The 19,764-nt window shown below is 37.5% G+C and overlaps 1 protein-coding gene across 1 annotated transcript; it reads left to right on the top strand.

The window, feature by feature from the left end:
- Window positions 1–9,014: 9,014 nt before the first annotated feature.
- Window positions 9,015–16,615, top strand: LOC113053986 (gamma-secretase subunit Aph-1b-like). The gene is made up of 7 exons (XM_026219172.1): window positions 9,015–9,482; window positions 9,702–9,872; window positions 10,436–10,509; window positions 10,626–10,748; window positions 13,340–13,467; window positions 14,266–14,389; window positions 15,373–16,615. Exons 1-7 carry the CDS (start codon window positions 9,370–9,372, stop codon window positions 15,399–15,401), a joined length of 762 nt encoding a protein of 253 aa, XP_026074957.1. The 5' UTR covers window positions 9,015–9,369; the 3' UTR covers window positions 15,402–16,615.
- The last annotated feature ends 3,149 nt before the right edge of the window (window positions 16,616–19,764 follow it).

Genomic DNA, 19,764 nt, shown 5'->3' with positions numbered 1-19,764 from the left:
AAGTATAATAACTATTTTGTTCTGACCAGTGGATTTAGACTAGTTTTTGAAATTGGGGTAACACTTTCTATGAAGCCTGTATTTATAATACATTATGAGGGTATTCTTAAGGCATTATAATGATTTCATAATGCTTTATAAAAAAAAAACTTATAATATAATAATAATAATAATAATATTTTTATTTTGTATAGCGCCTTTAAAAGTAGCTTTCTCAAAGCACTTTACATACAAGCATAACACCAAATGAATAAACACAATGTAAGTACAAGAAAATAAACGCATAAAATCAAGTTCATGTAAAAGCAATCCTAAAATAAAATGTTTTAAGAAGAGATTTAAAAGTCACTAATGAATTTGCTTCCCTGATGTCGGCCGGGAGAGAATTCCAGAGCTTAGGAGCATAGACAGAGAATGCTCGGTCACCCCACGTATGAAGCCGTGTCTTTGGAACAACCAATAGACCACTCTGAGAGGAGCGCAGATGTGGTGTGTAGGGGATTAATAAGTCAGTCAAATACTCAGGTGCCAGATTGTGTAGAGATTTATAGGCCAACATAAGGATTTTAAAATCAATACGGTACCTAACAGGTAGCCAGTGCAGGGACTCCAAGACTGGAGTTATATGGTCCCTGGTCTTGACCCCAGATAATACTCTAGCAGCTGAATTTTGAAGATATTGCAATTTATCCAGTGATGATTTAGATACCCCAGCTAGAAGACCATTGCAGTAGTCAATGCGCGAAAAGACAAAAGAGTTAATCAACTTCTCTGCTACCGAAAAGGATAACATAGGACATAGCCGGGCTATATTTCTGAGGTGATAAAACGATGTCTTAACTGTATTATGGACAAAAGGCTCAAATGACAGTGTGGCGTCAAATATGACACCCAAATTCTTTAATTTGTACTTAAACTCCAGTGCAACGCCATCAACAGACAGAGTAGGAGACCCAACCTTTCGCAGTTGATGTGGAGATCCAAGGAGCATGACTTCTGTTTTTGAGGCGTTTAGAGACAGAAAATTATTGGACATCCAAATCTTTATCTCAGCAATACAATTAGAAAGATGCCCAACGTTCACTTGCTGACCCGGTCTAGTATGGATACAAGTGTATCATCAGCATAAAAGTGATAGTTAAGGTTTAGAGATTGTAGTAATTGACCAAGTGGAAAGATGTACATCCTAAAGAGTAGAGGACCCAAGACTGAACCTTGTGGAACACCCGTATGAACAGAACCAACCTTGGACCTATAACCACCCAAAAAAACAAATTGACTACGGTCAGTGAAATAGGACTTGAACCAGTCAAGAACAGTCTCTGACAAGCCAAATACATGTTCGAGGCGATTAAGTAGTAGGGCATGGTCAATAGTGTCGAAGGCTGAACTGAGATCCAAGAGAATGAGAATGGACGTGGAGCCGGAGTCGGAGGCAATTAGTAAGTCATTAGCTTAGTTTATTTTCAATTAAGTGTTTGTTTAATTGAGATGCAACCACACCCTCCAAGATTTTAGACAGAAATGATAGATTTGAAATCGGGCTATAATTTGACAGATTTTTCACATCAGAGTTTTGCTTTTTTTAAACGGGAGTAACCGCAGCGGTTTTAAATGCTGCTGGCACCTCCCCAGTTGACAAAGAGTCATTTATTATAGCAAGAACTGAGGGACATAAAGGACCAAAACAGGATTTAAACAGGCTACCCTGTTGTATAATATGTTGTATAATCTCTTGAATATTCATAAGAACAGTTTTAATATATTATAATATTTACTTATTTGTGGTTATAGCTTTTAAGAGTTTGATCATTTATAATACAATGAACATGCTGCACCAACCTTTACAATGGATAATACTTTTCATAGTTATAACCTAGTAATAATGATGATAATAATAATAGTAACATTTTACTATTTTAAAGCCATAAGATTAAAAAACAGATCAGACGAATGTGTAATATGACACATTTTATTTTAACTATTTTCAATGATTATTTTGATGGTACCCTTTAGACAGCTGTTAAGTTACTCTGCAACTACATGTCAACTAACGGTCATTAGAGTATTAGTATGTCTGTGTTCTTGAGTATACTAATTCTGTAATGAGTTATTTGGCATGTAGTTGCAAAGTTGCTTACAGTCAATTGATTAAGGGAACCATCAATATAAAATGTAACCATATGAAACATTGCAATTTTTTCAGTTGAAGTATTAAGCTCACATCAATAAATTAACATTAGCTCCACAGGAAACACTCAAATAACACTAAACATCTAACCAGTCACAAGCTGTAGTAAGATACTGTGCAGATCTTAAACAATGTCAAGCTATGATACAGTCCATTAAACTGTAAATGAAGTAGATTTAATATGTTGTTCTTGTGTGTTATAAATAATCATACTCTTAAACTTATAACCACATTTACGTAAGTATTATGATGTATTATAATTGTTGTTATGATTATTCATAAGTTATAATGTATAAATATATATATATATATAAAACATATCATAACATATTACATACCAACGTTTTTTTTATAATGCATTATGCATTCATTATAATGCCTTAAGAATACCCCTTATAATTCCAAAATAAATCATTACCAAATTAGGTTTCACCACTTGATGAATGTTTGAGGTTTTGTTTGTTTTATTGTAGCGCCTCCTATTGGCCATTTAAAAAAAAAAAGTCAAGTGAGGTGAGGTGTGGTGTGGTGTGGTCAAGAATGATGACCCATACTCAGAATATGTGCTTTGCATTTAACCCTTCCAACTGCACACACACACCGTGAACACACACCCGGAGCAATGCACAGCCATATTAGTGCGGTGGTCAAGGAGCAGTTGAGGGTTCGGTGATCAAGGGTCTCACCTCAGTCGTGTTATTGAAGGTGGAAAGAGCGCTGGTCATTCACTCCCCCAACTGACACTTCCTGCCGGACCTGACACTAGAACCTGCAACAGTTGGGTTACAAGTCCAACTCTCTAAGCCCTGTGGCAATTATTGGGATACAGCCACATGAACAACAAGATCTGGTTTACAATATCAGATTATTTATATTTTAAGTGTGTAAGAATGTCTCAGGACTAAAAAAATCCTATCACTCAGTACATGAAGTCCACACTAAATATAACACCACTTGATGTGGTTTTTCAAGACATCCACAGGAGAGAGGGAACATCCAAGAGAAAGCACAGGGTTATTAAAAGCCAATTAACTGTATCAATTTACAAGATGCACAGTTAATGATAAGTAATCATACACAGTAAGTAATACTCTTCTAGTATTATTCATTCAAAGCTAAATCTCATGGCCCTGACAGAGACCTGGATCAAAACAGATTCCATCTCCTTAAAGCCATTTCTCCTGCAATTGTTCCTCTGGTCTGGAAACGTACTGGATCCGGGTGACTGCTGTGACCCTCTGATCTGGATACAGACTGGATCTGGTGGCTACGGTGACCTCGGAATAAGAGAGAAACAGACTGATATTAGCGTAGATGGCATTCTTCTAATCATGTAGCAAGTACATCGTGTGTTATGGGAAGTGTTCCCGGTTCCGGTTTACCTAATTAATGCAGCCTAAAAATCCTTTAACGGATTTGGATATTAAAAGCATATCAGTATGTTATGTGTATGCCAGGTTAAAGAGATGGGTCTTTAATCTAGATTTAAACTGCAAGAGTGTGTCTGCCTCCCGAACAATGTTAGGTAGGTTATTCCAGAGTTTAGGCGCCAAATAGGAAAAGGATCTGCCGCCCGCAGTTGATTTTGATATTCTAGGTATTATCAAATTGCCTGAGTTTTGAGAATGTAGCGGACGTAGAGGAGTATAATGTAAAAGGAGCTCATTCAAATACTGAGGTGCTAAACCATTCAGGGTTTTATAAGTAATAAGCAATATTTTAAAATCTATACGATGTTTGATAGTGAGCCAGTGCAGTGTGGACAGGACCGGGCTAATATGGTCATACTTCCTGGTTCTAGTAAGAACTCTTGCTGCTGCATTTTGGACTAGCTGTAGTTTGTTTACTAAGCGTGCAGAACAACCACCCAATAAAGCATTACAATAACCTAACCTTGAGGTCATAAATGCATGGATTAACATTTCTGCATTTGACTTTGAGAGCATAGGCTGTAATTTAAATATATTTTTGAGATGGAAAAATGCAGTTTTACAAATGCTAGAAAAGTGGCTTTCTAAGGAAAGATTGCTATCAAATAGCACACCTAGTTTCCTAACTGATGACGAAGAATTGACGGAGCAACCATCAAGTCTTAGACAGTGTTCTAGGTTTTTACAAGCAGAGTTTTTAGGTCCTATAATTAACACCTCTGTTTTTCAGAATTTAGCAGTAAGAAATTACTTGTCATCCAGTTTTTTATATCGACTACACATTCCATTAGTTTTTCAAATTGGTGTGTTTCACCAGGCCGAGAAGAAATATAGAGCCTAGTCATCAGCATAACAGTAAGCTAACACCATGTTTCCTGATGATATCTCCTAAGGGTAACATGTTAAGTGTGAAGAGTAGCGGCCCTAGTACTGAGCCTTGAGGTACTCCATACTTTACTTGTGATCAATATGCTACCTCTTCATTCACTGCTACGAACTGATGGCGGTCATATAAGTATGATTTAAACCATGCTAATGCACTTCCATCAATGCCAACAAAGTGTTCAAGTCTATGCAAAAGAATGTTGTGGTCAATTGTGTCAAACGCAGCACTAAGATCCAATAAAACTAGTAGAGAGATACAACCACGATCAGATGATAAGAGCAGGTCATTTGTAACTCTAAGGAGAGCAGTCTCAGTACTATGATATACTAGAAACAAAGAGTTGTAAAACTTCCCTCTAAAAGGTACCATTCCTCGTTGGCTCACTCAAATCCTGAGGTTGTGACAACGTCACCCTATATAGATCACTGATCACCAGATCAGGGCGTTTTATTTTTTTAGATTCAGGAATTCCAGGAGAAGATGCTCAGCTAAGAGCAGTGTTGTGGGTAACGCGTTACAAAGTAACGCGTTAGAGTACTCTAATTACTTTTTTCCTGAAATGTGTAACTTAACGCGTTAGTTTCGTGCGTAAGTAATCAGTAACTTCGTTATTTTTTTAAAAAAAGTAGTCCGTTATTTTAAGGAAAGGAAAATCCCGACTGCAGCCTGCTTTTTGTCAGACAGTAGTCCTAGGTCTACTGTGCCACCTGCGGATGTACAGTATCAGCGGAGCCGAAGCTCTGTGATCGTGAAGTCAATGGCTGTGATGCGTCTGTGCCCTGCGCCTGACCCTGTGTGTGTGTGGGGTTTTTTTTCGAACTCCCGGCAAGATAGCAGAGAGGACAGCGTTTGGTTTATGCAAGTACGCACATTATTTTCAATTTGTCAACGAAAAAGAAATCGACTGTCGGACAAACGTTTCGAAAATCTGCTTCTGCTACGTTTTAATCACTACTTCGAAGAGTAAATGTAAGAGGACTGTGTTACAGCGAATTTAGGCTTGTGACTGTGAGTGACACTTTAATAATAATTAGTTCGGCTATTAAGCGATTTGTCATGTGCCTGTGTGGCAGTGAAGGATTTAATTCGGTCGGTTTGTTATCATTTTTGTTTGACAGGCAGCTGTTAATTTCTGTTAGATCATTGGCTGGCTGGTTGTTCATCATTTCTAAATGGATTTAAATCTGCAAGCCTGTTTAAGGTTGTGTTTACAAGTAAGCATACTTGTACTTTGATAACTGCATTATTTAAAGTTAAAGAAAAATCAGGAGTTATCTTGTGGTGCTCATAATATACAGTAGCCTAGGCTACCCGACTGGGTAACGTTAGGTGCGAATTTTGATTAATAATATGTTCTGTGATAATAAATAAATAAAACGCCATGTGGAATAGCCGATTGCTGACTGTCTTTACTGTTATTGTTATCCTGCAGTGTTAATTTAGTCGGATGACTGACGTTATTCATTGTCGGGAGTCACGACTTCTAGGTGCATTTAAAGGGGCCGGGGGCTGTGTCTGTCATGTGTGAGCCGCTGCAAACTGCTTTTAATTTTTGGTAACGCATGAGTACTCTAACGCGTTACTTTTATGAATAGGTAACGCTGTATCATAACTGATTACTTTTAATTGATGGTAACGTTGTAACTTAACTAACTACTTTCCAAAGTAACTATACCCAACACTGGCTAAGAGCCTTAAAAACCATGCTTAGCTTGCACCGGGCCTTTCGGGCTTGACTTTTCATTCATCAGTGTTCTCTGATTCAAACTGGTCTTTCTCATCAACTCACTTCAGCAGAGACCAACTGGAGCCGCAAAGTGCATCAGGACTCTTTTTCAAACAAGCGAGACGTGCAAGTATCAAACTTAGTCTTATTAATTGATACATTTAAGTATCATATGCACCTTTTACAAAGGTGTGTTTGAACTAAGCAACTGATGTTTCCTTCAGGCTGAATATCAAATTGTATGATAGCTTCATGTTTTTATTTCTCTTCTCTTTACTGCTTAAGCTTTAACCCCTCTTCCTATGCCAACTGTATGCAGGTGTGTGTGTGTGTGTGTGTGTGTGTGTGTGTGTTGAACTAGTTTAAGTGTTTATGTAGTTAATAAAGTCTTATTTGTATCACACACTTGAGGTTGTTAATTGTTTGCTCATGCAACTGAAGTCCCTAATCGTGCAGATTTTACTATGCTCTGAGTAGAATTGTAGAGTAAGAAAGTTATTTTCCTTAACCAGGAAATTAATGTTCTTAGAATTGACTGACAGTTGACACTGAGAGGTCAAGTAAATACAGTGGATCTAAATATTTATAATTAATCATAACTAGTTATGATTGATTATTCATATTCCCCTTTGAGCTGATTCGCAACATACCACTGCTATGCTGATGACACTCAACTCTACCTCTCATTCCATCCTGACGGTAGCTGCTCACATCTCAGCTTGTCTAACAGACATTTCTTACTGGATGAAGGATCATCACCTTCAACTCAACCTTGCCAAGACAAAACTGCTTGTGATTCCAGCAAACCCATCGCTTCATCACAAGTTCACCATCCAGTCAGGCACATCAACCATAACTCCTTCAAAAACAGCTAGAAGCCTTGGAGTTATGATTGATGATCAGCTGACTTTCTCAGACCACATTGCTAAAACTGTCCGATCCTGCAGATTTGCTTTATTCAACATCAAGAAGATCAAGCCCTTTCTTTCTGAACATGCTGCCCAACTCCTTGTTCAAGCTCTTGTTCTGTCCAGGCTGGACTATTGCAATGCCCTCTTGGCAGGTCTTCCAGCCAGTTCTATCAAACCTTAACAATTAATCCAGAACGCGACAGCAAGATTAATTTTTAATGAGCCAAAAAGAATACATGTCACACCTCTGTTTATCAATTTGCACTGGCTTCCAATAGCTGCTCGCATAAAATTCAAGGCATTGATGTTTCCCTACAAAACTACCACTGGCTCTGCACCCCTTAACCTAAATTCATTATTTCAGACTTATGTGCCCTCTAGAAGCTTGCGTTCTGCAAGTGAACTTCGTTTTATTGTGCCATTCCTAAGAAGCACAAAATCACTTTCACAGACTTTAAAATGAAATGTTCCCTCCTGGTGGAATGAACTGCCCAAATCAGTCTTCAAGAATCGGCTAAAAACACATCTCTTCCATCTTTATTTGACCCTCTAACTCTAGCACTCTCTATTCTAATCCTGTTCTTTAAAAAAGAATATAATTTTTAGACTTGCACTATATTAATTTGCTGCTAGTTTTCTTAAAAAAAGTTTTTGTATTCTGTTTTCTTTTTCTTTTATTTACAAAAGCAAAAAAGGCCTCTAAAAAAATGGATGTCTGTGCTGTTTTAAATTAAAGAAACTTGCTCTGACTGATCTTAAAATATATTAGAGCCACTGATTTGTCTGATGCACACCTGTAATGTTATTTTCTAAGGCATGTTTATAAAAGATACTTAACTGTCCTAACTGAACTATAGCCTAATCTTGGATTAATCTAAGCCCTGTCTGTGAAACCAGGCCCTTATGTTTAAAAAAAGTACAGCAGTAATCTGTTTTACTGGCTCAGTTATTTGCGTCTGAATCTTCCTCATATCCTGTATTTCTGTCTGATACAAAACATTCTGTTTTACTAATGAATGTTGTTCAGTTGCTTTGACGCAGTGTATTTTGTTTAAAGCGCTATATAAATAAAGGTGACTTGACTTGACATTAAATAATCAGGGCTTGTACTCTTTCTCTCTGTGGCTCGTCAATGACTCAGTTCTGTTCCAGTGACATCACAAAATACCATTTAGTTTCCATTTCTAGGATTTAAATGACCACAGTTAGTAACAACAAATGAAAGAAAAAAGAAATGTGCCTTTTTCATTTTTGAAGCAATAATCAGAAATAAATAAAAATAAACTAATTTTATGAGACTATGATGATAGACTTAATTGACCAAAACATAGAGAGAAATCTTTGTAGCTATTATAGAGTTATCATTGCACCACTCACAGCTGCAGATTGGGGTAAATGGTTGCTGTTCTTTACAAATACTCACCAGAATAAACATTGGATTTTTTCTCATGGTATGACTTCATTTGTCTAGAAAGCAAGCAAGCAAATAGTCCTAAATAAATAAACCTACATATTATTATTTTTCACAATTAATGGCAAAAGGAGCCATTTTGTTACAACTGTCCTTGTGTCTGGTGTGGTTGACACATTCATTTGTATTATGTTAAACAAGATATTATGTCTGAATTTAAGTGAATTACACTGACAATTTTATGCTCTGATGTCTTTCTCATATTTTTATGTTTGCTGCAGACATCATCAGTGAGGGACTGCACATTACAGTGGGATTTTTTTGGCAAATAAATAATTACAACAGGCAAATTTTATTTACATGATTGACAACAATGACAGTTGCAACTTCATTTGTCGCTAAAAAAAAAAAAAATCCGGGAGCGCGCGGTCACGCACGTAAACCCGGAAGCGCAAAGCTAATCATTTAAAACAAAAGCCCTCGGAAGTATCGCGTGTTTTATTCGGGGAAGAGAAACTGACGATTAAGTTTGAAAATGTTACCAAACAAAGCGCTCACAGAAGAACGACACAAACCGCGCGAATATAATCGGATTGATTAGCTTTGACGGATCGGTCCTTTATTTGTCTGTATATGAGAATACTGTGATTCTTCTGCACATGAGAACATCAGGTTTAAACTGTCTCTGTCTTGTGGAGAATTAAGTAAATGTGTGTGTATTATCTCCTAGCGTTGTTCGTGTTCGCTTTCACAGCAGTGTTGTGGGTTTGACGTGTTTCTGTTGCTCATTATCTGACGGGACAGTCTCATCAGGATGACTCTGGCAGTGTTTTTTGGCTGTGCTTTTATAGCTTTCGGTCCAGCTTTCGCCCTGTTTGTGTTCACCATCGCCAGAGACCCGTTAAGAGTCATCATTCTGATCGCAGGGTGAGTCACGTGATCAGACACATTAATCAAACATACACACACGATACGATTAACAAAACCGTGTTTTCATTACAACATGAATTATTCAGGGTCAACACACCACCAGTTATTACCCTGGTGACTCCACTGTTGTGTAAGAGAGAGACATGACATTTCTCTTTGAGTGTTCATTCATGAAGTCCTTTAGATGTCAGCAGATGGTGCTTGTGTGTGTTTTAGGGCGTTCTTCTGGCTGCTGTCTCTGCTCCTGTCCTCTCTGGTGTGGTTCATCGCTATCAAGGCCAGTAACTCCCAGGATCTCACCCTTCAGAAGGGGCTGCTGATTTTTGGGGTTTTCTTTTCGGTCTTGCTCCAGGAAGTGTTTCGCTTCGCCTACTACAGACTACTCAGGTGAGGCTCTTTATGGCAGCACGTACATGATAAGAAGTCCTCGGGGCCAAACGTACATGTACAAGCTGTTTTCCATTAGAAAGTTATCTTAAATGTTTATATACACACAACTGAGGCAGTGCCTAATTAAATGGGCGTTCAATTGCATACTTTTCCAGAACAAACAAAATTCTTGTTATATTTATTTGACACATTAGAGTTTAAAATTCTATCAAGAGTCAACAAAATTATACATTTCCGCTGTTTTTAGGCATGAAATGTGATATAAAACGGATGGATGATATGTGAACAGACCGTGTATTGTAGCTGAAATCTACAGATGCAAATGAATATACACTTAATGTGTATTTAAGTGTTTTTTTTTTCATTAGTCACGTGATGGAAGCAAGATAGTCCCAAAAAAATGCATGAAAACATAATTTTTCCTGTGCAGAATAGATGGTTTTGGATTTGGTTTTGCTTCTTTCAGTCTGTGCCGATGAAGGCCCATGTGTTCAGTCATGAATTGGTGTCAGTTGTTGTAAGGGAGCTGTGACTCATTCTGAACTCTTGTTGATCATCAGGAAGGCCACCGAGGGTCTGGCAGCCATCAGTGATGATGACGGTTCAGCTATTTCGGTGCGACAGATGGCTTACGGTAAACTCTGTTCCTGTCCCGGTTTGTGCTCGGCTGAAAGCAGCTTCATGTTACTGGGTTTCACGTTGCACTCGAGATCGCAGGTTCAGTCAGATGTCTGTGTGTGTTTTGTGCAGTGGCTGGGCTGGGCTTTGGGATCATGAGTGGAGCGTTCTCAATGATCAACATCCTGTCTGACTCTCTGGGGCCCGGGACGGTCGGCATCTTTGGAGACTCACAGTATTACTTCATTACAGCAGGTGAGCTCCTGCAAAGCCTCAATGGGCCATCAGGACAATTTCCAACATCTTAAACCTTTAAATGTGCTGTTTTTATGTCAGCATATGACAAATCACATGACAAATGACACAAAACCAGTCCTGCCAAATTTAAAATTTGACCATCATGTGCTGAAACCTCCTTCTGTCACCCACAGTTATTATAGTTAACAAAAACAAAACATTTTAGGTCTATGAAATAACGTAAACGGTAATAAAATATCAACAACAAAATAAAGATAAAAAAACTAATTCAAACTGTCATTTCAGCTTGTTGACAAGGCAACATTTGTCATTTTTATTTATTTTTATTTATTTAACAGCTTATATAATTTAACATGTATGTAGATAAACATTAAGAATGAAAACAAGAACAACATTTCAAAATTTGTCTGTTTAATTTTGGTGTCCAGTCTCTTCTGTTATTTTTCTTTAATTTTTATATTCTTATATACAACTGAATCTCAATAAATTAGAATGTCATAAAAAGTTCATTTATTTCAATAATTCAACTCCAGTTGTAAAACGTGTATTAAATGAATTCAGTGCACACAGACTGAAGTAGTTTCTGTCTTTGGTTCTTTTAATTGTGATGATTTTGGCTCACATTTAACAAAAACCCACCTATTTGCTAAATCAACAAATTAGAATATGATGTCATACCAATCAGATAATCAATTCAAAACACCTGCAAAGGTTTCATGTGCCTTCAACATGGTCTCTCAGTTTGGTTCACTAGGTTACACAATCATGGAGAAGACTGATCTGACAGTTGTCCAGAAGACAATCATTGACCCCTTCACAAGGAGGGTAAGCCACAAACATTCATTGGCAAAGAAGCTGTTCACAGAGTGCTGTATCCAAGCATGTTAACAGAAAGTTGAGTGGAAGGAAAAAGTGTGGAAGAAAAAGATGCACAACCAAAGAGAAACACAGCCTTATGAGGATTGTCAAGCAAAATCGATAAAGTATTTGAGTGAACTTCACAAGGAATGAACTGAGGCTGGGGTCAAGGCATCAAGAGCAAACACACACAGACGTGTCGAGATTTACTGAACCACAGACAACATCAGAAGCATCTTAACTGGACAGAGAAGAAGAACTGGACTGTTCCCCAGTGGTCCTGAGTCCTCTTTTCAGATGAGAGCAAGTTTTGTATTTCATTTGCAAACCAAGGTCCTAGAGTCAGGAGGAAGGGTGGAGAAGATCATAGCCCAAGTTGCTTGAAGTCCAGTGTTAAGTTTCTACAGTCTGTGATGATTTGGGATGCAATGTCATCTGCTGGTGTTGGTCCATTGTGTTTTTTTAAAACAAAGTCACTGCACCCGTTTACCAAGAAATTTGAGCACTTCATGCTTCCTTCTGCTGACCAGCTTTTTGAAGATGATGATTTCATTTTCCAGCAGGATTTGGCACCTGCCCACACTGCCAAAAGCACCAAAAGTTGGTTAAATGACCATGGTGTTGGTGTGCTTGACTGGCCAGAAAACTATCTATGGATTATTGTCAAGAGGAAAGTTAGAAACAAGAGACCAAAAAATGCAGATGAGCTGAAGGATACTGTCAAAGAAACCTGGGCTTCCAGACCACCTCATCAGTGCCACAGACTGATCACCTCCATGCCACGCCGAACTGAGGCAGTGTTTAAAGCAAAAGGAGCCCCTACCAAGTATTGAGTACATGTAGAGTTAATAAACATACCTTACAGAAGGCCAACAATTCACAATGTTTTTTAAATATTATTGGTCTTATGAAGTATTCTAATTTGTTGAGAGAGTGAATTGGTGGGTTTTTGTTAAATGTGAGCCAAAATCATCACAATTAAAAGAACCAAAGACTTAAACTACTTCAATCTGTGTGCACTGAACTTATTTAATACACGAGTTTCACAATTTGTGTTGAATTACTAAAATAAATGAACTTTTACATCCTTCTTTATTGAGATGCACCTGTTTTACTACACTGCTATATAGTTTTTTTTTTTACTGTTCATAACAACAGGGTTCTCACAGTTATGAGAAACCTGGAAATATCAGGAAAATGTAAAGTTGTGGTTTCCAGAACTGAAAAGTCATTGGAATTGTTTTAATTATGAAATTTCTGATATCTAATGTAGGACTTGCTATTTGAGAGTGCAGTACTTTTGGAGGAAAAATAAATAAATCATATATATAATTGTAAAATAATGTAAAAGTCCTGGAGCGATGGGGAAGTCATGGAAATTCATTAGTCCAAAAAGTTAAAAAAATAACTATTTATTAAAAGGATACAAATGAACATCAAAAATTCTGTCATTTACTCTCTTTCATGTTGTTCAAAGCTGGATGCTTTTTTTATTTTGTAAAAAATTGAATGGTGGCCTCAAAATGACTTAAAGTGGCTTTCATATTTTAAACTATTTAAAGTGATTTCTGGTAAAATCTTATAACTCCATGGACATTTTTCTAGTAAAAGGACAGTTTTGTAGATATGCCAAGCTCTAAAATATTTAGTTGAATCCTAATGAAGACTCTAGGTGAGGTGTTACAGGAGCTGAGCAGCAGTGATGCTGAGGCTTGTGTGTTTGATTGCAGCGCTGATGACGCTGGCGCTGACGCTGCTGCACACGTTTTGGGGTGTGGTGTTCTTCGAGGGCTGTGAGAAGAGCCAATGGTGGGTCATCGCTGCAGTCGTCTCTCTACACTTGTTATTCGCCGGCCTGGTGAGCTTTACATGGACACATCCATCTTTCACATGTCAACATGTCTCTGATGAGAAGTGACGTTGACCTTACAGGTTCAATTCATTTCAGATTCAGGTTTCACTTTGTGAATCCACTTCACTTTATATGTGTTTTTGCTTATGCATGGGGGGTTATACTTGCTGCTGGAGGAATCAGCTTTGTGTCGTTAGATTTTAAATTATATTAAAATAGAAAATCAGTCTAAATTGTAATAATTTTCATAATGTTACTGTTTTTACTGTAATTTTGATTAAACAAACGCAGCCTTGGTGAGCAGAAAAGGCTTCTTTCAGAATCTTACTGATCCCAAACTTTTGAAATCTAGTGTACATAACCTTGGTAAAGAAATTAATTTGAGATCTTCATAGCTTCATCTGATACACACTCTGTTATTACATGTTAGCACTGTTTTAGAAAGGCTTACTCAGATGTCTAATGTTTCATCTGGATGCAGTAGGAGAGCTTCACATTACCAGAGCAGCACAGAAATCATCGTGATGCTACAGGAGTGTGTCTGCGTTTCGCTTTCATATGCACAGCTCGGGTTATTTGTGTACAGAAACTTTCCCCAGGAAATGTTATTGCTCAGTGATTGCTTTTTTATAGCTCAGACTTTGGCCTTGTTTGCATCTTTTATTGGCACACGTCTCAAATATTAAATGTGTCCAGTCTAGATCCAGTTTGGTCTCCAGTTTTATAATGGGATACATCACTTAGTCTTCTACTACTAGTCTTAAAAACCAAAAATCTGACATTTTCTGTCTTCCCTTGTGTCAGTCGCTGCTGAATCCGCTGTATGAGGGCAGTCTGCCTCCTGTGTACTTCATTACACTGACGATGGGCATCTGGGCGTTCTTCTCATCTGGAGGATCACTACACAGCCTCAGTGCTCTCTGCACACGTAAGACATGACCTTCACAAAATTGGCCGCCATTATGCATCGGTGCGTAGCCAAATGTGTCGTCCTAGTTTTTGATACACGACGCGCCGATGCACGCAATACTATGCGTTGTCGGTAGGGGGCGACATTGCAAGTATTGTACATTAATTCAAGTATATTGTGTTTACAGAAGAAGAAAGTTTGAATACAATGGCGGGCGAAGAGGAAAAAATATGCGAACTTAGACGTATTCATCCACATTTATACGATGGATCATCAGCAACAGCATACACTCCTCTTCAGTTGCCATTGTGATCTGAATATCACGCGACCCGACTCTACTAATATTACCCGACTCTACTACCCCCTGTTGCGTGAGCGGTGTATTGCATACACGCATTGCTTGATCACGTTTCTCGCGTTGACTATGTAAGAGCACTTAGTTATTTTGCAGACGCCTTTATCCAAAGCAACTTACAATTTGTAATACATAAAGCGATTATTCTTAAAGAGGAAAACAGACACAGGAAGTGCTTGTAATACCAAGTTTTAGACATTGTTCAAATAAGTAAAAGCTAGAAAAATAATAAGCTATCGCTTAAAAATTGTCAGGGTTTCAGCATTCCAGACAGGGATGGGAAGATCGTTCCACCAGCCAGGAATGGTGAAGGAGAATGTTCTGGAAAATGATTTTGAGCCTCTCTGTTTTAACTATTTATTAGTACTTATTATAGCATATTCTATATCCCTAATCCTACTCAATACCTAAAGTCAGCAACTACCTTAATAACTAGTAATAAACAGCAAATTAGGAATTCATTGAGAGAAAAGTCGGGAGTTAATTGTGAAGAAGTGTTTCCTATTTTAAAGTGTCACCGACCAACTTTTTCAAAAAGTGTCTAATATTCACACACATCAGTTGTCACAATACTCTATAAATCAATATTTTCACTTAATACTATATATGTCCCAGCTTTTGTCTGCTCTTGGTTGTTTTTCTGCAGGCAGGAAAGCTGAAGGGGAATCTTCATAAGATGGTGTTTGTCACACCTAGTGAGATGTAGGACACCGAGCGGCTGAGTCTGCACACTGACCAGCTCAAACCCTGAGGGGATCCAGAAACGTCCCCTCCAGCATCAGCCATCAGACTCTCACAGAAACACTGTAAATAGCTTGATCTGAATGCAAATCAATAAGACCGATCTCTTATATTATTTGGTTTTAAAAGCATCATTTGTTTGGCTCTTCTTGTGAATGTTTGTGGTTTTGGGTTTTCTTTGCTGACGTTCTGAGTGAAGCCTCTTCAAAAACCACTTTCACCCTCTTGTACTCATGTTATCCTCTTTATTATTATTATTATTAGTTCAGAACATTTCCATTTACTGCAATTATGTCCCTGTAGAGTTTTCATATTTGCTCTGTACACTTTGAAACACATTATTTGTGTTGTGACCAATGAATGTACATGGGAAAACATTTCACATTATTAAAACAGAACAAAGGTCTTAACCATTTCTATGTAGGATTGATTGATTGATGCTCAATCTAAGTAATTTTTCATCAACCTTTTCATTTGTTTGTAGCTCATTTGATCATAAGTATGAAACAGGAATTACAAAACAACTGAAACTATATTTTCAATATATTTCTGACAATTGAATGCAACCTTTACAGACACTGACAGGAAGCAATATCTGGACCTCCCAGAGTCTTCTGTTATTTAATATGTGTCGTCATCACACCAGGACAGCGCTAGTTATCTGAGACTTGCTCTGTGTTGCTGTATATAGATCTTCTCAGTGAGGAACACTAACACAGCTTTAATTCCTGACCAGCACACTGACATCACTGCGTTTACTGACACATGACCTGGTTTCAGCCTTAAGACACACACTCATTAAGGTACATCGCAGTGAAGTCTCAGCGGTTCAGTGTTTGTTTCTGGGGATGCACTTCTGTCTTTCTGTACTCATCCTCTGTGTCTGTATGCAAGTAGTTTCTGGTCTACATTTGTCATCCAGTGTTAAAAACCTGTGCAGATGGAGCTCTCATCATGTTCTGTATATTTGACAATTACCAGGTGCTTTGATCAATTTCAATTACAAAAGGACTTCTTGTAATTATGTAACATTTTAATGCAGCTTTATAACATTTCTAAGAATATGACGTGCCAAACAGGGAATCAGATTGCTGTTCATATGCTAAATTGATTTGACAAAGATTAAAAATACCCTGTTAACCATTTCATGGAGTCTGTTATTATTATTATACTCAAACATTGCCTCCAGTCGATATGGTACATCTAGACTGTTTTTTATGTGGTTAGGATATATTAACATGAGTGAATGCTTTGGAAATTGTGATTGAACAGCATTAAATTGGCTTAAAGGGACCGTTCACCCAAAAATTTAAATTCTGTTATTATTTGTTGTTCTACACCTATATTAATTTCTGAATTTCTATCCTGCTGAACAGAAAAGCAGATATTTTGAAGAATATGGGTTACCATGTAGTTTCTGGACCCTAAATACCATAAAATCTCTTCTTTGTCTCGAGCAGAAGAATGAAACTACATGTTTGAAACAACGAGGGTGAGTAAGGGATGATAATTTGATGATTAATCCCCTAAATAAAAAATCTGCTGACACATACACTCTACGGCAGAAAAGTGAGCCAAGCCAAAAATGGCAAAATATTTAGTGGTCTTTTAATGTTCTTCTTTAATGGGCTCCTCAAGTCTTCACTGTGGAGAAGATGCTTTCAGCATTATATTTCTAAAACACCGATATCGACTCTTTTACTGTGATTCATCACTCCACACAACCATCCTGAATCAAATGTCCCATATTCTGACAAAAACGTCATCCTGTTTTTGATGGTTTTCTGAGAGGGAAATGACTTTTTAAATAGTGCTTTTGCTTACATTTGGCTTTTTTTCCTGATTAATAATTAACAGCTTGGTGTTAGTCATTTTCACTTTGGGCTTTGGAATTACATAATTGAATTTCCAAATAAATGTAACTGTAATCAGTTATATAATAATTACTGAGAAAAATTTGTAATTAAATTACAGTATGAAAATGTTAAGACAAAGGTGGTTACATTTGAATTTTCACACACACGTTTGTTTTTGTGTTAAGTGTGTTCATCCCATAGGCGTAATGGGTTTTATACTGTACAAACTGTATATTCTATGGCCCTACACCAACCCTACACCTAACCCTAACCCTCACAGGAAATTTTGTGCAGTTTTACTTTCTCACAAAAACTCATTCTGTATGATTTATGTGTTTTGAAAAATGGGGACATGGGTTATGTCCTCATAAGTCACCCTCTCCTTGTAATACCTGTGTCATACCCATGCCATTATACAGAGTTGTGTCCTGATATGTCACAAAAACGAGAACACACACACATACACACACACACACATATTTATTTGATTTCTCTCAAATATGAGACACCAATGTCTCAGGTGTTTTGTACAGAGAATAGGACACATGCTTATTAGATAACTGTTTTATTTCCTATTTGGGTTTATGTATATGCTTTATTTTTAAAGATGAACTGTTTTTTCCAAGGCATTGTTAGATGCCAGTGTTTTCTGTCATAGCTTACAAATAATTGATTTTGAAAACAGAATCTAGCTATTAAACTATTTCTTGCTTTTATTTTAAATCTGTATTTAACCTCAGCATGATCTCAAAGTAAGTCTGCTTTTGTGGTGGCTGTTCTTTAAAATTAAATTATTCTAATCATAATTCAAGAGATTAAGGACTTTGAGAGTCTGATAGTAATTACAACCCCAATTCCAGAGAACGACTGTTGGATGTTTTTGAAATGCCATAAAATCAAGAATTGTTAATTCTCTTTAACTCTTTAAGTGACTAAAGAAAAAAGAAAGAAAAACATTCTAATGTTTTTACTGGCCAACTTAATATAATTTTGTAAATATAAACTAATTTTATGGCTGCAACACACTCCAAAAAGTTATGTATTACGTTTAACAATGTCATTTCAACTTTCCTTTTAATTACGGTGTTTAATTGTTTGGGAATTGAGGATACTGATTGATAAAGATTAGCAAGACTTCAGCTGTTCAGCAGCCTGTGATCATTGTTTTCATGACTGGACATATGTTTACCTGAAGACGAATCTGGACTGAACTAGAGCTGTGAAACCACGCTGTTGGAGCTCATGCTGACCGATTCTTGATCTAATAACCCTGAACTTCCCATGAAAGACGTCATCTTGATGGCAGTATACGTCTCTGATAAAGTATATTTCGCAGGTGAAAGTCTGATTGCTCTCTTTGGTCTTTGAGACTGAGAGCTCAGTGTCCAGTTTTCCCAGAAATCAGCTGAAATGAGGACTCATCTGAGCGCAGCACACATTTCCACTTTCTGACGATCTGAGATGAGCTCTGGCCAGAGAACCCTGTGGCATCGCTGTGCAGAACTGAAGTATAGTTTCTTCTTGAGTAACAGAGGTTCAGGTTGCATTTATTGATGCAGCAGCAGACTGTGTTAAGTCATTTCTGAAGTACTCCTGAGCCCAGACTGAGATTTCTCTGGATTCCTTGAACCTTTTAACAATATAATGTATGATAGTTGGTGAAATACCAAAATTCTTTGAGATTTTGCATTGAGAAATGTGATTTTTGATTTGTTTGAAGCTTCTCTCATGAAATTTAGTACATGTGCTGGTCATATGATTAGAATATCATCAAAAAGTTGATTCATTTCACTAACTCCATTCAAAAAGTGAAACTTGTATATTATATTCATTCATTACACACAGACTGATATATTTCAAATGTTTATTTCTTTTAATTTTGATTATTATAACTGACAACTAAGGAAAATCCCAAATTCAGTATCTCAGAAAATTAGAATATAACTTAAGACCAATACAAAGAAAGGATTTTTTTGAAATCTGGCCAACTGAAAAGTATGAACATGTAAAGTTTGAGCATGTACAGCACTCAATACTTAGTTGTGGCTCCTTTTGCCTGAATGACTGCAGCAATGCGGCGTGACATGGAGTCGATCAGTCTGTGGCACTGCTCAGGTGTAGTGAGAGCCCAGGTTGCTCTGATAGTGGCCTTCAGCTCTTCTGCATTCTAGGGTCTGGCATATCGCATCTCTTCACAATATCTCAAAGATTTTCTATGGTGTTACGGTCAGGCGAGTTTGCTGGCCAATTAAAAACAGGGATACCATGGTCCTTAAACCAGGTACTGGTAGCTTTGGCACAGTGTGCAGGTGCCAAGTCCTGTTTGAAAATGAAATCTGCATCTCCATAAAGTTGGTCAGCAGCAGGAAGCATGAAGAGCTCTGAAACTTCCTGGTATATGGCTGCGTTGACCTTTGACCTCAGAAAACACAGTGGACCAA

This window comes from Carassius auratus, chromosome 35 (genome assembly GCF_003368295.1).
Source record: "Carassius auratus strain Wakin chromosome 35, ASM336829v1, whole genome shotgun sequence".
In the NCBI taxonomy this organism is placed as follows: domain Eukaryota; kingdom Metazoa; phylum Chordata; class Actinopteri; order Cypriniformes; family Cyprinidae; genus Carassius; species Carassius auratus.
This window is presented reverse-complemented; position numbering and strand designations above follow the sequence as displayed.

Excerpts from the sequence above, each read along its gene's own strand:
- LOC113053986 (XM_026219172.1), top strand. The coding sequence starts at position 9,370 with ATGACTCTGGCAGTGTTTTTTGGCTGTGCTTTTATAGCTTTCGGTCCA. Across the intron at positions 10,510-10,625 it reads GGTGCGACAGATGGCTTACG|TGGCTGGGCTGGGCTTTGGG; the intron begins GTAAACTCTGTT and ends TGTTTTGTGCAG. Across the intron at positions 13,468-14,265 it reads ACTTGTTATTCGCCGGCCTG|TCGCTGCTGAATCCGCTGTA; the intron begins GTGAGCTTTACA and ends CCCTTGTGTCAG.